Below are 20,932 nucleotides of genomic sequence, written 5' to 3' on the forward strand. Positions count from 1 at the left end.
ACACTAGAACTGCCATCGCGCCGCGCCCCGCCGGGCCGCTCTCCTGGCCCCCACCTCCAGAGGCGCCTGTGCGGGCCACGTGGTCCGGCGTCCGCGCGCAAGCGGCTCTTGGCGCCGCGCTTCCGGGTTGGCTGTGCTGTGGCTGCTGCCGCAGCGCCGGGGCAGAAACCTGTGCGGCCCAGAAGCCCCAGGCGGGCGGGGCGGAGTGGAGGGCTGGCGGGGCCCTGCGCGGGTCTCCCGCCAGGCCGCCGGGTGAGCTGGCAGCGACCCGGACCCCACTGGGTGCCCCTGAGAGGTAGGTCTACCGGGCCGACTCCTCCCCCGCCGTCTGCTTTCCAGTCGGGCCCCGCGGGGCCTGGGCGGGAGGTGGGGGTCTTTCCGCGCCTCCTCCCCTGCTCGGACCTCCGGGGGCTCCGCGCGGCGCACAGTCTGGCGGCCCCACGCAGCTTACGTTATTAGTATTTTATTGCAGCTACCTCAAATTCGCTTTGCACATGCACATTTCTTCACTCTTCACATTGGTTCCCACACATGAAATGGCTAATAATCTGGGAGATGGAGGCAGCTTCGATCTCCTTGAGATAGTTGTGCAACCATAGAAAGTTCGTGCTGTAGAGGATTTTGGAGATGGTTGTTCCCATTCCTTCATTTTAGAGAAGATAGACCCTGAACCGTTCCATGAATACTGGAGAGTCACTCAGCTAGGTAATGTGCGGCAGGAGGCTGAGGGAGAGAATTGCTTGAACCCGGGAGGCGGAGGTTGCAGTGAGCCGAGATTGCGCCACTGCACTCCAACCTGGGCGACAGAGTGAGACTTCGTCTCAAAAAAAAAAAGAACCCTGACCTAAGTTTTTTTTTGTTTTTGTTTTTTGAGGTGGTGGTCTCGTTCTGTCCCCCAGGCTGGAGTGCAGTGGCACGATCACGGCTCACTGCAGCCTCGAACTCACAGGCTCAGGTGATGCTACTGCCTCAGCCTCCCGAGTAGCTGGGACCACAGGCGGACATCACCACGCCAGGCTAATTTTTGTATTTTTTGTGTAGGTGGATTCTTGCCATGTTGCCCAGGCTGGTCTCAAGTGATCCACCCGCTTCGGCCTCCCAAAGTGCTGGGATTACAGGCCTGAGTCACTGTGCCCAGCCCAGAGCTAAGTTTTTAGACAGACAATTAAAATGGTAATGGTAAAATTCAGTTAATGATGTGAATAGGAAGTTCATGGGGGCTGGCATTAACCTTTTAGACAGTGCTTCCTCCTTTTTAAACCTTGTTTTCTTATTTCAGATTTAACCCTTCGTGGCTTCTGAAGAAAATGGCAGAAACATCGCCAGAGCCTTCTGGGCAGCTTGTTGTACACTCAGACGCTCACAGTGACACTGTCCTGGCCAGTTTTGAGGATCAGAGGAAGAAAGGCTTCCTCTGTGACATTACTTTAATCGTTGAGAATGTACATTTCCGGGCCCACAAAGCCTTACTTGCTGCCAGTAGTGAATATTTTTCAATGATGTTTGCAGAAGAGGGGGAAATCGGCCAGTCCATTTATATGCTGGACGGCATGGTTGCAGACACCTTTGGTATCCTGCTGGAATTTATCTACACAGGTTATCTCCATGCCAGTGAGAAAAGTACAGAACAAATCCTGGCTACTGCTCAGTTCTTAAAAGTCTATGACCTGGTAAAGGCTTACACAGACTTCCAAAATAATCATAGCTCCCCAAAGCCAACAACTTTGAACACTGCTGGTGCCCCAGTGGTTGTTATCTCTAATAAGAAAAACGATCCTCCAAAGCGGAAACGGGGAAGACCAAGAAAAGTCATTACATTGCAGGAGGAGAAGTCAGAACTGGCTGCAGAGGAAGAAATACAGTTAAGAGTGAACAATTCAGTTCAGAATAGACAAAACTTCGTGGTTAAAGGAGACAGTAGTGTACTGAATAAGATGGCAGCGAAAGAAAAGGAAGAATCGGAGCCTACCTGTGAGCCAAGTAGAGAGGAGGAAATGCCAGTTGAAAAAGATGAGAACTATGATCCCAAGACCCAGGATGGCCCGGCAAGCCAGAGTCGTTACAGCAAGCGGAGGATTTGGAGACCCGTCAAACTTAAAGATTACAAACTTGTTGGGGATCAAGAGGACCATGGTTCAGCCAAGAGGATCTGTGGAAGGAGAAAGCGCCCTGGAGGCCCTGAGGCCCGTTGTAAAGACTGTGGCAAGGTCTTTAAGTACAATCACTTTTTAGCAATCCACCAGAGGAGCCACACAGGTAATGATGCTTTCAAAGCTGATTGCAGTGTGTTTCAGAATTGGGAGTAGGGATGATAATAACAGCTTTCGTTTACTGTGCAACTTCTGTATGATGGGCATTGTAATAAAGCCTTTATACGTGTTATTGCACTTAATTTTCTCCACAATCCTGCAAGGTAGGTAATATCCTCATTGTACATTGTATGATTAAAATCATATTTACTCATATGTAAGAGAGGGTTGCTAAAGTGCATAGTTTACAGAGGAAGCAACCAAGTTCTAGGGAGCCTAAATAACTTGCCAGAGTCACCCATGAGTGACAGAGCTGGGATTGAACCCAGGTAGCCTGGTTCAAGAACCCCTCTCATTCGTAGTTGTTGAATGAAGCCTTTAATGTCCACTTATCAAAATGTAGCCCAGTGTACTCTGCTTTCTGATTCTTGAACATTCTTCATCTTGACCATAACCATGCTTTTGTCCAAGTCTGTGTTGACCACTTTCTAACTCAGCTATCTAGGTTTAAACACCTCGTTTTTGGTCCCTCCAGCCCAGCACTGACCAATGGGGACCCTCCTATGATGATGGAAATGTTCCTACATCTACGCTGTCCAATATGGTGGCCAGTAACCACATGTGGTTTTTGAGCACTTGAACTGTGGCTAGTGTGACTGAGAAACTGAATTTTTAATTTTATTTTAATTCATTCAAATTTGAATAACCACATGTGGCTAGTGGCTACCATATTGGACACTACAGTCCTAGCGAGAAATCCCTTCCTTCTTTGAGCCCTTTCAGGTGCTTAAAACCCACTCTGCTTTGGGTCAGATTGTTGTTGCCACTTGACATCCCTCAACTTAATTGTAAGCTGAAGTATAGGGACTGGTGCTTAAGTCTTCTCCTGTGATCCAGCAGCATCTGGTGCTGTGGTTCTCAGCCTGCAAATTAGAATCACTTAGGGAGCTTCTAAAACAACCAGTGCCTAGGCCTCAACCCCAGAGCTTCTGATTTGTCTGGAACCTTGGTGCTTTTAAAAGCTGCCTAAAGACTTTAGCTACAGATAGGTTGAAGACCTTGAATTCTGGTACTTTGAAAAAAGTAGATACTTGAGAAATACTTGTTGAACTGTAATGGGTTATATTTTGGCTTTTTTTGGGGGGTGGATTCTCACTCTGTCGCCCAGGCTAGGGTGCAGTGGCGCGATCTAGCTCACCGTGACCTCCACCTCCCGAGTTCAAGCAATTCTCCTGCCTCAGCCTCCTGAGTATCTGAGATTACAGGCACACACCACCACACCCAGCTAATTTTTTTGTATTTTTAGTAGAGACGGGGTTTCACCATGTTAGTCAGGCTGGTCTCGAACTCCTGACCTCGTGATCTGCCTGCCTTGGCCTCCCAAAGTACTGGGATTACAGGCATGCGCCACTGTGCCCAGCTGGCTGTTTTTATCAAAGATTTATATGGACATAGTTTGGAGTTAAATCATTATACAAGACTTAAGAAAAAGCATGTAGGATCAATATTCCCGTATGTCCCCAGTACAGACAGTCCCCGACTCATAGTGGTTCAATTTTTCAACTTTACAATGGTGTGAAAGCAGTACACATTCAACAGAAACTGTACTTTGAATTCTGAGTTTTGATCTTTTCCTGGGCTAGTAATATTCAGTATGATCCTCTCATGCCCTGCTGGGCCACACAGTCACCTGGGTAAGTGACCAGTACTCTGCATTTGGGGCATTCATACAGTACTCCGTATTAAGTGCATCTTTCCTTATGATATTTTCAGTATGATGGGTTTGTTGAGATGTAGTCCCGTCATAATTCAGGCAGCACCTGTATTCTGAATTCTGCAGCCCATCACTTTAGTATGGATCTGTTTTCTTCCATCTGGGTAGATACCAGGTGGATTCATAAGGTTTGGAAACTGTCTTTCAGTTCCAGAAAATCTTGAGTTATTTCATAGATGATTTCCCCGCTGTGTTTTCTCTGTTCTAACTTTATTTTCTCCTATATTTTCCATCGTTTTTGGCCCTTCCTTCTGGGGATTTCCACTTTGTTTTTCAGCCCTTTGAGGTTTTCTGTTTCGACTCTTATTTTTTTCCCCCCTTTAGGAGCTTTTTGTTTTCTAAATGTTTTAATGTGAATGATTTTTTTTTTTTTTTTTTGAGATGGAGTCTCGCTCTGTCGCCCGGGCTGGAGTGCAGTGGCCGGATCTCAGCTCACTGCAAGCTCCGCCTCCCGGGTTCGAGGGGCGTTCTCCCGCCTCAGCCTCCCGAGTAGCTGGGACTACAGGCGCCCGCCACCTCGCCCGGCTAGTTTTTTGTATTGTTAGTAGAGACGGGGTTTCACCGTGTTAGCCAGAATGTTCTCGATCTCCTGACCTCGTGATCCACCCATCTCAGCCTCCCAAAGTGCTGGGATCACAGGCCTGAGCCACCGCGCCCGGCCGTGAATGATCTTTTTATTTCACAGTGTAATATCTTACTTCTGTGAGCGTGTTAATGATAACATTTTCCTCACTGGAGGCAAGTTGCTTTTTTTTTTTTCCTTCTTGCTTGTTTCTCTGTCACTACTACAAAAGGCTTTCCTTGAGTGCCTGGTGGTTGTTTAAAAATCATATTTAATCATATGTAAGAATGGGTTGCTAAAAGCTACTGGCAATGCTGCGTGTGTGGAGAGAGCCTGTATTTTATTTCTTACTCTGTTGCCCAGGCTGGAGTGCAGTGGTGTGATCTCCGATCAGCACAGCAACCTCTGCCCCCCGAGTTTGAGTGGTTCTCCTGCCTCAGCCTCCCAAGTAGCTGGGATTACAGGCACGCACCACCGTGCGTGTAATTTTTTTGTATGAGAGAGCCTGTAAAACTGTGACCTTGCTCCCAGATCACACTGAGGGTCAGGCTGCTATTTCTCGTGGCCAGTAACGAGATGCAGATGAACTGGGGAGGAAGAGAGGTTTTATTTCTGTAACCTGTTACAGGGAGAAGGCCTGGAAGTTATCGCCAGACCAACTCAAAATTGCAAAGTTTTTCAGAGCTTATATACCTCCTAAGCTGTATGTCTACATGTAAGTGTGCATTCCTCTAAAGACACAGGTGATTAACTTCTTTTAATCTATAACTAAGGTCTGCGTCCCAAAGACTTTCTTCTGGAGCCTCAGTAAGTTTACTTAATCTAAATGGGTCTAGGTGCTGGAGTGATTACCCTTATCTTCCGCTAAATCAAGGAGTTTTGAGGAGTTCCTTCAGATCCCCAATAAAACTTGTTTAATCCTAAATGGGTCCTGTTAAGAATTCCTTTGTTATTTTGTCATGCTTTTAGGCCCAGGAGAAGCCTAGGGAAAACTCTTGGTGGGCTTTTGTTACATTCCAGCCTTTGTTTAAAGGCACTGGCTTTTAACATTTAACTTATCCACTCAGTCAGTACTGAAACAGTTGTTATGCAGGCCTGTCATAACCTCACTGGAGGTGGTGTGGCTCTGCCCCATGTCCTTGCTGGTGCCAGGCTTCCACATCTTTGCTCTCTCACGTTGGACCTATCACGTTCCAGTGGAAGACGCTTCTACTACTCTCCCACTTGGAGGCACTAGGCCTGGCTGCCCGCCTGTGGCTAGAGCAGGAGAGGGAAGAAGGAGTGGGGGAGTCTCATCATCCCAGATGGAAATGTTGACTTACTCTCCCTGTGGTGATCCCAACTCAACTGTGCCTAGAAACTCCTAATCCAGAGACCCCTTTTTCTTAACGCTTCTCAGAGAACACTCCATCCTCTTTTGGGGAGAGGGACAGTCTCCAGGCTGTGTAGAATGGAAGAGTTGATCAGGGGTCTAAGTACCTTTGAAACAGACTTTCATTTACCCTCCCTCACGCCTGTTTCCAGAGATAGCAGGTGCCACCAATTCCTGAGCCTTTTGGAGATTGTGTCTTAAAAATTAGGTTGTATTGGGCTGGGTGTGGTGGCCCATGCCTATAATCCCAGCAATTAGGGAGGCTGAGGCAGGAAGATTGCTTGAGCCCAGGAGTTGGAGACCTGCCTGGGCAACATAGTGAGATCTCATCTCTAAAAAAAAATTAAAGTTACACTTAAAAAATTAGCTGAGTGTGGTGGTGGCACATGCCTGTATCCCAGCTACTCAGGAGGCTGAGGTGGGAGGATCATTTGTTGCCAGGAGGCTGAGGCTATAGTGAGCCATGGTAATGCCACTGCACTCCAGCCTGGATAATAGAGTGAGACCCTGTTACCAAAAAATACATATATATATATATGTAGTTTATATTAGTGCTACCCACGGCTAGCTTCAGATTCATCTGTTCCAGCTTCCAAAATTTTATTGTTGATGTCTCTTGTGTTCGTTGTTGGCCTTTTGGATGTGTGCCTTTTAAGAAAAATCCTTTATTGTTATTTTAATTTAGGAGAGACAAAAATGTGTGGATTCTTACTTACACCATGCTTCTGGGGCTCTTCTTCCAGGGGAGCGACCTTTCAAATGTAATGAGTGTGGAAAAGGCTTTGCTCAGAAGCACTCGCTACAGGTCCACACCAGGATGCACACAGGCGAGCGACCGTACACCTGCACTGTGTGCAGCAAGGCTCTGACCACCAAGCACTCACTGCTGGAGCACATGAGCCTGCACTCAGGTAGTGGAACTTGCCCAGAGGGCCAGCTGTCACCAGATTCCCATTCCCCAGGGTGGGCATTACCAACACCTAAACGGTGTTTTCTCAGCCCAGTATCATTTCCAACGTGGGGTTATTGAAAGACAGGAGTTTGCATCTGTCTGAGTGCAGTTTAGAGTTCTGCACTGATCCTTAAACTAGAGCTTATAAACTGGCTGCTGGAGTTTGGTGTGCAAGCATGTTTTATTAAACTATCAAAGTTTAGAATTATTTTACTTTGACGCCTTTGGGGGGAAACTTAAATTATCCAGTTCTACCCCAGTCTCCACTACTCCCTATTGCCTTACATACCTTTGCACATTTATGTTTCTGTGGTAGATTGAAGGCTTCTGGGTTTGTAAACAGGTCACTTGTATCATTTGTAGAAAATGGGGACCTGGACCCACTGTAGTATTTACCTTATTAGTGAGCATTCCAGTTCTTTATAGTTTTTTGCAAGTTTTAGTGTTTTGGTTTTTTTGGCAGGACAGAAGTCTTTTACCTGTGATCAATGTGGAAAATATTTCAGCCAGAACAGACAACTAAAGAGCCATTACCGAGTTCATACAGGTACGGTAAAGTGAGAACATTTAGATTGGGGGGAAAGAAATGCAAATAAAAATTGTTTCTGAAACGTTAGGTTCGTATTGTAGGTGACAAATGGGTATTTAGGGAAAAGTGCCTTGAGAGTCTAAATTACATGTTTTTATGTTTTATGTCTGCCACCATGTGAATTATATTTTATTTGTATACCACAGTTTTGATGCCACACACAGAAACCCTGCAGAATTGGCATCTTTCAGAAGTGCCGCTTGCCCAAGGGAGCTTCAGTGAATGGTTGTTAGTGGTGCCTAGGCAGAGACATCATCACCCCGCGGCTGTCAGCCCAGGCTTTCTCTCCCCTGGTTCTACCTGTTGTCCTTTTTCTTTCCTGCCAACTGATAAGAAATGAATGTGGGTTACAAGTGTCATTTGAGGTCATTTGTGGCCTCAGTCACACCAATACTTTGAGGAGAAAAGGAGAGACTACATTTAGAATTGGAAGGATCCTAGCTCTCTCGGAGGAGGCAGTGAGTTGAGGTGCTGAGGAAAATATTAACTGTTACCAAATTAATAAAAAAATTTTCGTTGTTAAAGTACTATATTTAAAGTGATTATTTTTCAGGGAAGTGCTTTAACACAAATCACTGAAGAAAATGCAGGGAGAGCATATATGCACTGACACTTTTTTTATTGTTGCGACAAGGACGCTCATTACCGGAATGCAAAGACTGCCATCGCAAATTCATGGATGTGTCTCAGCTGAAGAAACATCTGCGAACACACACAGGTAAAACTCCATCTCGTCTGTTCCCCCGGTACACGGGATGTTTTCGGGAGAGTGAAGAATGAAGTTCTTTCTGTGAGTGCCCTGCCCAGCCTGTGTTTGGGAACGTTTATTATAAATTGGATGGGAGTTGTGGAAGAAGATAAGTTAAAAGTTGAAGGCAGAATGTTGTCAGCACTGTCTTTGGGGAAATCACATCTCTTGTAGATGAGCAAAACGGAGATCACTTACTGAGCGCTGTTCCTATGTCACAATTCATTTAATACCACAGAATAGTGAGTCTGAGTCTGGTTCTGTGCTTCACTCTTAATTTACTTCAGCATAGAAGATGATATCAAGACTTTTTTTTTTTTTTTTTTTTAAGATAAGGGCTCACACTGTCATCCAGGCTAGAGTGCAGTGGCACGGTCACAGCTTACCACAGCCTCGACCTCCTGGGCTGAGGTGATCCTCCCACCTCAGCCTTCTGAGTAGCTGGGACCACAGGTGCACACCACCACACCTACCTAATTTTTTAGTTTTTACTTTTTGTAGAGATAGGTCTCACTATGTTGCCCAGGCTGGTCTTGAGCTCCTGAGCTCAAGCAGTCCCCCTGTCTGAGCCTCCCAAAATGCTGAGATGACAAGCATGAGCCACCATGCCCAGCAAGATAATTTTTTTTTTTTTTTTTTGAGACAGTCTTGCTCTCTTGCCAGGCTGGAGTGCAGTGGCGCCATCTTGGCTCACTGCAACCTCTGCCTCCCAGGTTCAAGTGATTCTCCTGCCTCAGCCTCCCTAGTACTTGGGACTATAGGTGTGCGCCACCATACCCAGCTGATTTTTTTTTGTATTTTTAGTAGAGATGGGGTTTCACCATGTTGGCCAGGATGGTCTCAATCTCTTGACCTTGTGATCCGCCCACCTTGGTCTCCCAAAGTGCTGGGATTACAGGCGTGAGCCACCACGCCCGGCCCAAGATAATTTTTTTTAGAAAAGATAGCCAAATGTAACAGACACAAATGTAGCATACACACTGAGAATTTTTCCACTTTCTCCCCTAAAACCAACACTTAAGCTTAAGCAGCACAGCCTCCAGAAAAATCAGTTTCAGAGATGACGAGGAGGCAGCATTGATTAGGGCAGGTCAGTTTTTTTATGTAAGATCAGAAAATTGGATATTTTATACCTTTTGGCAAAGAACATGTGTTAAAATAAGTCTATCAGATTTTCTAAGAAAACTTGCCATTACAGGTTATTTAATAATTCTGTTGTCTACTGGAATTATACTAAATAAGCAAATTGATTTACAAGATTTATATTTTTTTTTTTTAGAGAGATCACACTCTGTTGCCCAGGCTGTAGTGCAGTGGTGCAATCTCGGCTCACTGTAACCTCTGCCTGCTGGGTTCAAGCAATTCTCCTGCCTCAGCCTCCCGAGTAGCTGGGACTACAGGTGTGCACCACCACATCCAGCTGATTTTTGGGTTTTTTTAGTAGACACAGGGCTTTGGCATGTTGGCCAGGCTGGTCTCGCCCGAACTCCTGGCCTCCAGTGATCCACCCTCCCAGCCTCCCAAAGCGCCAGGATTACAGACGTGAGCCACTGTACCTGGCCTGGACATTGTTATTTAAATACAAGTTTTTCTTCTTAAATTCAGTAAACGCCTCATAGGATGTGGATTTTAACACATTTACTGAGTACTTACTGGGAACCAGACACTGTTTTAGGCTTTGAGAATATAGCAGTGAATGAGATGGACAGGCCCCTGTCTTAAGGGGCCGACATTCAGTAGGGAAGACAGAGTACAAACAAGTGTATAACACATTAGGTGTTGTGAGTGCGTTGAGTAATAAAATGCAAGGTAAGGGGGCAAAGTGTGGGAAGGAGAGCTGCCCTTTTATGTGCAGACTGGTTTGGGAAGGTCTCACAGATGAGGTGGCGTCTTGGATGGAGATGAGAATGCAGTGGGGCAGTGAGCCAGCCAGCCATTGAGGATGCCCAGGAGAGAGCATTCTAGGCAGGGGAAGCCCTAGGCACAGGGCCCTCGGGCAGGAATGTTTTTGACATGCTGGAGACATGCCGGGAGGAGCACCGAGGCGAGGAGCACCGAGGCGACCCGAGAGCTGGGAGTAGGAAGTCCTAGTGTAGGTGGATGTTCTCAGTTTAGCTGCATGCTTTTTAACCACCTGGGGAGGTTTTAAAAAAGCCTTGTCCCAACCTCCAAGATTCTGATTGACTTCACTTGGGTGGAGCCTGGGAATTGGTGTTTTTTAAAGTACCCCTCAACAATTGTAGAGTACACTCGGGCTGAAGTACTTTGAAGACCACAATAAAGACTGGATTTTATTCTGAGGGAGGTGGCTTTACTGAGATGAGTGACGTGGCATGCCTTAGGGTTGTAATAGGGTCACTCTAGCCGCCCTGTGGGGGGCGGGGGCGAGGCCAGGGTGGAGGCAGAGAGGCCCATTAGGAGGCTGTGCAGTAGTTGGGCCTGGAACAGCACGGTAGCAGCAGAGGTGGTGTCAAGTGGTCCAGTTCTGGATGTGTTCCAAGGAAGAATCCATGTGATTCGCTCCTGATTGGATGTGGGAGTTGAAGGAGGAGGCAAAAGCCACTGGAAGGAGGAAAAACTGGGGAAGACTAAGAAGAAGAGATCAGGAGTTACATTGTGGACTGGTTGGTGTCTATTTGACATCCATGTGCAGGTGTGGGGTAGATCATTAGATTTCTAGGTCTGGAGAGTTCAGGGAAGAGATGCAGCCAGAGCTCTGGATTTCCACACGTACACATGTGCCTGCAAATAGTATATGGTGCTGTGCTGAGCTCCCTAGGGAGACAGCGATGGTGGAGGAAAGTGGAGCTGGCTTGGTCATGCTGAGCCGTGCCAGAGGAGACACCTCCCCTTGGTTTTGTTGTCTGAGTATAAGGGGGAGTGAGGTTTCTGGTCTTTGTGAGTAGCAGTAGGACTTGAAGTGGGGATGAAAAGGAACAGAAGACCTCCCCCCTATAATTCCAGCAAACTTTTCTCAACCTGTCAACTTTGAGAAGCAGAACAGAAAGTGGAAGATGTGTGATGAGTTAAAAAGGAGATAGATGGGCCTCTGTAAAGTGGTTTGCATGACTTAGAAATATGAAAATAAATTGAACCTCTCAAAAAATTGGGGCTCTTCAAGAGCAGCTATGACCCATCTGTCCCTACATCAGTGTGGGGAATCTGCTTCAATGTTGGTGAAGGGCATTGGTGTGCCATTTCCCTGCTCCCTGGGCATTGAGTGCAGCCAGGGTGAGAAGTGCCAGTCCTGCCCTCAGGGCCATGCTCAGTTGGAAACCAAGACTTCATCTCAGAGATGAACCGTCATTCATCTCTTAGATGTTTAGGCATACACTGTCTCTGGGTTAGATGTCCTGCACCAAGCACTGGAGAAGTCAAGGGCAAATTAGAGATGTTCTCTTTCCTGGGAGAGCATCTCCAGTGAGGGGAGATGGACACATTTTGACTGGAGGCAGAGTATCAGGCAGACAAGCAGTACTTGCCAGGTCACCACATCTCAGGCCCTCCTGCTCACATACTGTCCTCGTACCTGGCGCTGGTCAGGTTTACAGGGACCCTGTCAAGCCAAGTGAGTCACAAGACTGATAAACCAGAGAATAAACTCAACAAAGGGAATATACCTTTCTGTTGCCCACAGCACCTCCTTCCTCACATTAGTGTACCCGAAAGCCAAGTTAGTGATCAGAAGATTGTATGGTGAGCTGGGATCAAGTCAAGGGAATTAGCCCAGGCCACAGAGAAGCCTGGTGAGTGACCTCTGACCCCACAGCACAGTCCCACCCCACCAGTGTCCCTGTTCCTGGATGGTGTTCCATGAACACTGATTCTGCTCTGAGGGCTCCTACTCACAGGTAGATGGCCCTGCCTGGGAACAAATGATAAAGTTCAGTAAGTCACAGTTCTGTTCACAGCCTCATTGTGGCTTGAAGTTGAAGCTTCCCAAATCTCCTCAACTGTGTGTTGAGACCATCCATTAACATTGAGACCTGGGGGTCTTCCCATACTCCTGAGACCTGGGGGCCCCTCACCATAGCATACCCTTACAGAGTCTACTTGCCATCTATTATGAAACTGTATGGTGTGGTCAGAGCCACAGCAGAGATGTGACCACAGGACGGGAAATGGCGAAGACCACATAGGAATGCCAAGTACACAGGTGTCGAACCATGCTATCCACAGTTATGGACGTGTGTCCCTTTTTTGCCAAGATTGGCAAGTACTACCTAAATGTCCCCGGAGGGGATTAGGTAGGTAAATTTGGGGCAGTATACACAATGGTACACAGCACAGGCTTTTAAAATGGCAGTGTGGCTTTACTGATGTGACAAATGGCATGCACTGGATGACCTCACACAGTAAGACCGCAAATAAACAGATTTGTCTGTAAAGATACTCGCCATTGTTAACTGGTTGTCTCAAGGGATGCGAATAGTGGAGCAGTTTTAATATTCTTTGTATTTTCAATATTTGGTTCTTTTACAATGAACACAGTAATTTTTAAAGAAAAACAAAGCTGTGGTCCACAGTGGGAGGCAGGATGCTGAGGGGTCTAGACAGAAGAACTGGACTGCCAGGTGAACGTGACAGCTGAGGGAATGGGAGGTGTCACTGTGATTGTTGTGCCTGGCTGGGCAGGGGCTGGGTGATGTTGTCATTAACCAAGAGAGTTATTCTGGGTTTCAGCAGGTGGGGATGGGAAATCCAGCTGTGATGCCAATAAGCAGTGAGTCATCAATACTATCTGGAGTGGGGTCCAGGATTTAAGTCATTGGGGAAGGGTAGGGCTGGGATCGGTGAAGTAACTGCTGAGAAGAGGGCCTGGAAGTACACCCTGGAGCTGTTTCAGTACTTCTGTTGATGTCACCCTGTGTGGGACCTTTCATCACACTCCTGTCTCTGCCTTTTCCTTTAATCACTATTGTCTGATCCTCTTGTAACACACGTCTTTCCGGCCCCATGCCGCAGGCCCTGTCCTAGTACCTTATCCTTCTTCTCCGTCTGCCTCCTGCCACCTCCTGGTCCAGGCCTTGTGCATAGCCTGTTAGAGGTCCTCCTGCCTCCAGCCCACCCTCCTCAGCATTCACAGGTGTATTTTCTTAGTACTTTCAGCATGTCATTCTGCTAAAAACTTCCAGAGGCTCCACAGGTCCCCTGCCTGGAATTCATAGCTCCTGGTGCCTTGGCCTCGTGGCTCCTGAGAGTGATGCTTGTCGCTCCTGGTGCACACCGTGTGGTCATTTCTGACACCAGCTTCTGCTCATACTATTTAGACTAGTACCCTGGCCCAGGCTTCTTTCCAGTCTAGCCAGATCCTGCCCACCCCGTCCAGCACCCTGTCTGCACTCAGTATTGTTGACGCCACTTGTTTTAATGTTCAGTGAAGCACAGCCCTATGTTAATTAGTTCGTGCATCTTCTCAAGTAGATTAGAAAAGTTTCTTTTCTGTTTCTTAGCTGTGTACTTTATTCATGATCTATCAGAGTTTGAGAACTAAATAAATTTAAGGAATGGGCGTCTCCATTGAAGGTGGTAGAACTGTACACAGGGGAACAGATCAGAAACCACTAAGCAGGAAGGCCCCTTGCAGATTCACCTTGGCTAGGGAAATTTGCCTTCCTACTGTCCTGCTCACTCCCTCAAAGAGCTTCCACCGCAGGATGTTGCTCCTGCAAAGTATTTCCATTAAACACTCTCAAAAAACATTTGCCATCAGACAGACTTTCTGAAATACAAACTCAGCTGGAGCTAAATGGCATAGTTAATGGTGTTATGGATGATTGTTGTTGTTCTTTCTCTTAAAAACCTGAAAACTGCAACAAGAATTTTACAGTCACAAGCACACAGCAGGTACTCAGTCTTTGAATCTGGAGAGGGAGAAAACCAACCAAGATCAGAGAAGGCCCGCTCTGATGTAGAAAGCTATAGACAGATTATGGCAGTGGCCCGGTTTTAATCTTTGGAGTGGTAAGAGTTCATGATGCAGAGATGCAGATTCATCCAAGTTGTTACCGCTGTCCTCTGCCTCGATGGAGCGTGGAGAAATGTCTTGCCTGAATTTTCCAGTAGATGTTGTGAAAGGGAAGATCACTGGCCATCTTCCATTTCAAATTGTACTTATCCTTTGCTGTTCTCCTGTTCTCCAGTTAAGTGTATTTTGCTGCTTGCTTTTTTTTTTTTTTTTTTTTCTTTTTTTCCAATTTAGTTTTCTGCATTAGGATTACTTAATTTTGTTTCTGGGGAACATGAACGGTCTGTTATTGTATGTTCAGCCTGCAAACACACTGAATAAGCACTTGCTGGTGTTAGTGAAGCCTGGTGGGTTCTGGAGCAGTTATAGCATCTCAGGTGTGCCACTGCCATGAAATTCATTCAGCAGGGATTTCTGAAACGGCATGCCAGGCCAGATTCTTGGCATTGGGGTACTAGGAGCGGACGTACCCACAAGTTATCTTAAAAAGGGAGAAATGGATAATAAATAACTTCTCCATTATATGAGGCAGCAGTAGCATTATGGAAAAACTAAATTGGAGAATTGGACTAAGGAGTGTGTGGCAAGGTTTGTAGTGCTCTCGGTGGTGATGGAGCCTCACGGATAAAATAACATGTGAACAGAGACTTGAAGGAGATAAGGAGAGTGAGCCATGCTGGGAGACACCATGAGATGAGATCAGGGAAGTTTGGGGTGAGGAGTAGGGTTTTCAGGGTACAGATCTATGATCGCTTGTAGGCCAAGAACTTTGGATTTTATCTTGGGGTGGGAAATCATCAGAACATTTGCAGCCCAAGCATAGAACGACCTGACTGCATCAAGGCTCACTCTGGTGGCCACATTGATAGTTTATGGCAGGGAAGCAAGAGCAGAAACGGAGACCCCATAGGAGGCAAGAGATGGTGGTGGTGTGGACCAGAGAGGAGCAGTGGAGTCAGATTCTGGATATATTTGGAAGGTTGATATAAACATCAGTAATACATAACTCACCCTAGCACACAGGAGTCCTTTCAGGGTCAAGTGGGCTACCTAGCTAAGCCATAAGGCAGGAGAGCATAGGGGCTGTAGTATCTAAGGGGAGAAAACAGGAGTAAATAGGGTGTAACTCACTTCCTTGTTGCAGTTTTTAGGTTTTTAAGAGAACCATGCCTTAGGATTTCTGTGTATGTTCTTGGCACTCGGCACACAGTGCTTAGGTTAGTTACAGAGTAGATATTTAGTGAGTGCATCATTCATTTATGCTTATGGAAGGGATTGCCTTTGTTCTGTTTATATTGTGAAACCGAAGTGTTTTTTTGATTTTGTCTTATGCTGAATGTATATTGTTAATTTTTTTTTTTTTTTTTTAGGTGAGAAGCCATTTACTTGTGAAATCTGTGGCAAATCTTTCACAGCAAAGAGTTCTCTTCAGACCCACATCAGAATCCATCGGTAAAGTTTTGCAGATATTTTTCTCACATGCAGGCCTCATTCAGTTCTGATGTTCCGTGAGATGACATGTGTTAACCTATGTAGTTTTCTCGCAGTTGTTACTCTGGCAGAATTTTGTGTGCGTTTTATTACTTTGGCTTTGTTCTGTTTTGTTCGTTTGTTTTGAGACAGGGTCTTGCTGTTGCCCAGGCTGGAGGGCAGTGGCGTGAGTGGAGTGCAGGTGGGAGTTCAGGCGATTCTCCCACCTCGGCCTCCCGAGTAGCTGGGACACCACACACAGCTAGTTTTTTGTATTTTTTGATAGAGACTGGATTTCACCATGTTGACCAGGCTGGTCTCAGACTCCTGACCTCAAGTGATCCGCCTGCCTGGGCCTCCCAAAGTATTGGGATTACAGGTGTGAGCCACTGCGCCTGGCCTATTTTATCTTTTCAATAATGAAATTCCTCACCTAGGTAAAAAGGAATGCTGATTCTGGCCAGTAAAAGTATACATTACTGATTTCATTTATTAAATTTTGACTGGGGTTAGGGATTGGTCCAAAACTTAAATCTTTGATCAAAAATAAGTATTATATTTGATGTTTTCCGAATAAATGTTTTTGTTTACACAGTTATCCCGAGGTTGGACTTAGGAGTTCTTCTAACAGCATCACAAATAATTAGAGGAAGCTTAAATTGTTTTAAATTGACATCAATCATAGATACTTATTGGGCCATTAGAGTCTAAAAATTGGCTGTGAAAACTAAGACAAAACAAAAGAGAACTATATGTTTCATGTATAAATATTTACTCTCTTTTCTAATCTGAAATACATACCGTGGAATCGTAAAATTTTATCATATCTAGCCATGCCCCATCTGCCACCCTTCCTCAGGCACCACCCCCACCCTATTTTCAGGTTAGAAACTGCCCATGGAAGTGAGACTTGCTTCAAGTCCTTGAGTTAGTAGCTGAACCCATGACTTGTGACTTGCAGTCTAGTTAATTTTCCACTACTCTTGATTGCTTCCCCCTAAATAATCAGGAAGTAGTAAGTAGGTATTTCCATTTTGAAAATAAAATGTTTATTTTCTCATAGAGGAGAAAAGCCGTACTCGTGTGGCATTTGTGGCAAATCCTTCTCTGACTCCAGTGCCAAAAGGAGACACTGCATTCTGCACACCGGCAAGAAGCCTTTCTCCTGCCCTGAGTGTAACTTACAGTTTGCTCGCGTAGACAACTTGAAGGCTCACTTGAAAATTCATAGCAAGGAGAAGCATGTGTCAGATGCCAGCAGCATTTCTGGCAGTAGTAACACAGAAGAGGTCAGGAATATTCTTCAGCTACAGCCATATCAACTCTCTACCTCGGGAGAGCAGGAAATTCAGCTTCTTGTAACTGATTCTGTACATAACATCAATTTCATGCCCGGTCCTAGCCAGGGAATCAGCATCGTGACTGCAGAGAGTTCCCAGAACATGACTGCAGACCAGGCTGCTAATCTTACCCTGCTCACGCAGCAACCAGAGCAACTGCAGAATTTAATTCTTTCGGCTCAACAGGAGCAAACAGAACACATTCAGAGCCTTAATATGATTGAAAGCCAGATGGGGCCCTCACAGACAGAGCCAGTGCACGTGATCACTCTGTCCAAGGAAACACTGGAACATCTTCACGCCCATCAAGGGCAAACAGAGGAGCTCCATTTAGCTACAAATACTTCAGATCCAGCTCAGCACCTGCAGTTGACACAGGAGTCTGATCCGCCACCACCCACTCACCACGTGCCCCAGCCAACGCCGCTTGGCCAGGATCAGAGCTGACCTGTAAACATGTTTGACTGCTTGATCGAGCTCTTCTCATAAGCCAGCTCTGACTGGATTTTGAACGCTTGAAGTCAGGCTCTCCATACCATCGACTTGCAGATCCTTCTGTGAGAGCTGTGATGACTAACTGATGTTTATAATGCTCTCCATCCAGGTAGCAAGGTGTGTGTATGTCTTGTCTAAGGTACTGATTTGGATTGAGCATTTCAATATTGTTGAATGGTTTTCATTTTCATCTGTAACGTGTCCTAAAGACTCGGGTAATTTTTCTTTGGGGGCATTGATTTCAGTTTTTCTGTAAGGTTTAAATAAGTTCACAGCCATAGGTTATGGTCTTGTCAACCTCCCCAGTTACGTTCTTTTGTTTTCTAGGACAAAGGGAGTCATATTTTGGTTGAACTGAGTAGAATGGTTTGTTCTATTTTCTTATTTTTCTCAGGCAACGCAATTGTTACCACAAGACAAGTCAGGGCTAAATATGACAGATCACAATGTGTGGGGAGTTTGCCCTTTTAATAACTTCCAGTCCCCTAAGACAAAGTAACCCTCAACGTTTCATCTTTGTGCAGTACAGTGGGCTTATGGTGTTACACTTCAGGAAGATTCAAACTGATAAACTCAGTGTTTTAACTCAAAATTCATGTAACAAGCTAGCCAAAAGTATAGGATTTTTTTTTAAATTCTGAATGTATCTTTTCTGAGAAACATAAATTTACATATTTTTTAACAGCAAGCTATCAAAAGTTTAAGTTTAAAATACAAAAGTGGATCCAGACATTCACTCTAAATTCTGAATTTTTGTCAGAATGAGACTTGATTTTCATGAAAGTAAAGCTTTTCTTCACTATCCTGGAACATAAAATTTTATTCAGTGTAATTTAAATCTTATATGTACTCTACTGAATTCTAACTAATCTGAAAATGTTGATCTGTCTTGTGTCTGATAACTTTCTGGAGATGGAAGCTTATTATAATTTTTTATTGCAGATGCCACAAAGTGAGTATCTTTTCCTAATCTTTTCCTTTTTAGAGACAGGGTCTCACTCTTATCACCCAGGCCAGAGTGTAGTGGCACAATCATTGCTCACTGTAACCTCGAATTCCTGGGCTCAAGCAGCCCTCCCACCTCAGCCTCCTAGTAGCTAGGACTACAAGGATGTACCACCACACCCAGCTAATCTTCTAATCTTAAAAGTAACTTTGAGCCTCAGAGACTTTGTAGCCAGCATGTGTCTGTAATTGTGTGATTTTTAAATCATCATGATAAGATTAAATTATGTTTGGGTTAAGTTTTCAAGCTAAGCATATTGAATTCTTTTACCACTTTCTTGTAAGCTGGTAGGGAATTTTTGAGAAAAGAAGGTAGGCACTAGTATGTCTAAATTAGTAATGCTGATGGAGAGTAGGGGGTAATCTACTCTAAAATTAATACAGCCTTTCCATCAATTGTTTTGTTTTAGATATCCTTGATATCTACCTAAATTAAATAAGTTATTTGGAGATTAGAATAATAGAGAATTTTTCAGGTTTGAGAGAAGATAAAAATATCTTGGTTGCATATTTGCTAATCTATATTATATGTAATTCACAAAATTTCCAAAATGATGTATATCTTATATGTATCAACCAAACGAATCTTAAATCAGGCCTGACTAGAGCAAAGATAACAATTTTTTGCAAACACTGTTTTTTTTTTTTTTGAGACGGAGTGTTGCTCTGTCGCCCAGGCTGGAGTGCAGTGGCGTGATCTCGGCTCACTGCAAGCTCCGCCTCCAGGGTTCACGCCATTCTCCTGCCTCAGCCTCCCGAGTAGCTGGGACTACAGGCGCCCACCACCTTGCCCGGCTAGTGTTTTGTATTTTTTAGTAGAGACGGGGTTTCACCTTGTCTGCCAGGATGGTCTCGATCTTCTGACCTCGTGATCCGCCCGTCTCGGCCTCCCAAAGTGCTGGGATTACAGGCTTGAGCCACCGCGCCCGGCTGCAAACACTGTTAAGCCCTAAGTATTATTTCAGGTTCTCGTTTAAACTGTTTAATTTTATTCTTAAAACAAAAAGTTTTTGCCAGCTTTTCAAAGCCTACCAATCCACATTTTCTCCAGGGAATTAAATATTTAAGTAAGTGAATTTTTACTCACTCTGGATAGCTAAGTGATTATTCAGAACATATGGTTACATAGCTCTTTGTAAGTCAAGTTTCACTGGTTCTATAACAGTCTACCTCTACACTAAGAGAACTATAACATGAACAACATAGGTCACTTTAAATGTTCTAGTAGCCACATTTAAAACCATAAAAAGCAGGTGACAATTTTAATAAAAGTTTATGTAATCCAACGTTTGCCAAATATGTAAAAATGTATTAGTGAGACATTTTACATTCCCTTTTTCATACTAAGCTTTCAAAATCCGGTGTGTATTTTACACTTTCTGCACATCTCAATTTGGATGCTAATGTTCATTAAACATACTTGATCTGTATTTAGATTTCATACAACTTACAGATGAAAACAGATTCTCATGTCAAGTAGCTACAGACAAAAGTTTTTTTTCAAGAATTGAAATAATTATCAGTTTAAAACTCTATATTAAAATTATTTAAAATTAAAATCCAGTTCCTTATTGCATGGGACACAGTGCAAATGCTTGATAAGCACATGTGGCTAGTGGCTGCTATATTAGACAGCATGGGACACCTGTTTCTAGCTTGAGCCTTAGTCCTAGCTATTCCTGAATTATTTGACCAGCTGTCAAAGAGAAACAAGGAAATGATAGCTTTATCAATCTAGCTTCCTTCGTTGTCCCAAATACACGTTCTACCCCTTTGAATAAAAAAGTTTAATGACGCCGGGTGTGGTGGCTCATGCCTGTAATCCCAGCACTTTGGGAGGCCAAGGTGGGTGGATCACAAGGTCAGGATCAAGGCCAGCCTGACCAACACGGTGAAACCCCATCTCTACTAAAAATACAAAAATTAGCTGGGCGTGGTGGTGTACGCCTGTAATCCCAGCTACTTGGGAGGCTGAGACAGGAGAATCACTTGAACCCAGGAGGCGGAGGCTGCAGTGAGCTGAGATCGCGCCATTGCACCCAAACCAGGCGACAGAGCGAGACTCCATCTCAAAAAAAAAAAAAGTTCAACGACTTGAGTACCCAAAAGAAATGTCGTGAACATGAAAGTGCTTCTCATGTGTCCTTGAGAGATGATGTTGCTAGTGCAGTGTTTCACAATTCATTTTCTACTAAATGTGTACAATTTTTTAAGTTGTTTTAACAGAAATACAGAGTGTGTTTCTTAGGAAGTACAATGTTATGCTTTGGGGCTCCTGAAACACCTCGTTTTGAAGGTGAATCTTTGGCTTTCTCCCAGTAGAGGGTCGACCTTGGGATGACTGGAGCTCTTACCATCAAAATCAGTTATTCAAGTGCTTGCCCAGTGCTTCTTGAAACTCACCTCTA

General features: G+C 44.9%; 2 protein-coding genes across 2 annotated transcripts in view; both read left to right on the forward strand.

The window, feature by feature from the left end:
• The first annotated feature begins 22 nt into the window (after positions 1-22).
• Positions 23-17,744, forward strand: ZBTB24 (zinc finger and BTB domain containing 24). The gene is made up of 7 exons (XM_017878722.1): positions 23-295; positions 1,280-2,256; positions 6,701-6,868; positions 7,373-7,456; positions 8,133-8,216; positions 15,585-15,666; positions 16,748-17,744. The coding sequence occupies exons 2-7, from the start codon at positions 1,308-1,310 to the stop codon at positions 17,469-17,471; spliced, it is 2,091 nt and encodes a 696-aa protein (XP_017734211.1). The 5' UTR covers positions 23-295; positions 1,280-1,307; the 3' UTR covers positions 17,472-17,744.
• MICAL1 (microtubule associated monooxygenase, calponin and LIM domain containing 1) overlaps positions 17,564-20,932 on the forward strand; it is a 22,189-nt gene continuing 18,820 nt past the window's right edge. The window contains exon 1 of the mRNA XM_017878720.1: positions 17,564-17,636. The gene's annotated coding sequence lies outside the window, so the exon portion shown is untranslated. The remainder of the gene's footprint in view (positions 17,637-20,932) is intronic.

This window comes from Rhinopithecus bieti, unplaced genomic scaffold, assembly GCF_001698545.2.
Source record: "Rhinopithecus bieti isolate Rb0 unplaced genomic scaffold, ASM169854v2 scaffold_11508, whole genome shotgun sequence".
In the NCBI taxonomy this organism is placed as follows: Eukaryota; Metazoa; Chordata; class Mammalia; order Primates; family Cercopithecidae; genus Rhinopithecus; species Rhinopithecus bieti.

What these genes read in the sequence shown, in the direction of transcription:
- ZBTB24 (XM_017878722.1), top strand. Translation starts at nt 1,308, where the DNA reads ATGGCAGAAACATCGCCAGAGCCTTCTGGGCAGCTTGTTGTACACTCA. An exon ending in CCATTACCGAGTTCATACAG is followed by an intron (nt 7,457 to 8,132) that starts GTACGGTAAAGT and finishes TGTTGCGACAAG; the next exon opens with GACGCTCATTACCGGAATGC. An exon ending in ACCCACATCAGAATCCATCG is followed by an intron (nt 15,667 to 16,747) that starts GTAAAGTTTTGC and finishes ATTTTCTCATAG; the next exon opens with AGGAGAAAAGCCGTACTCGT.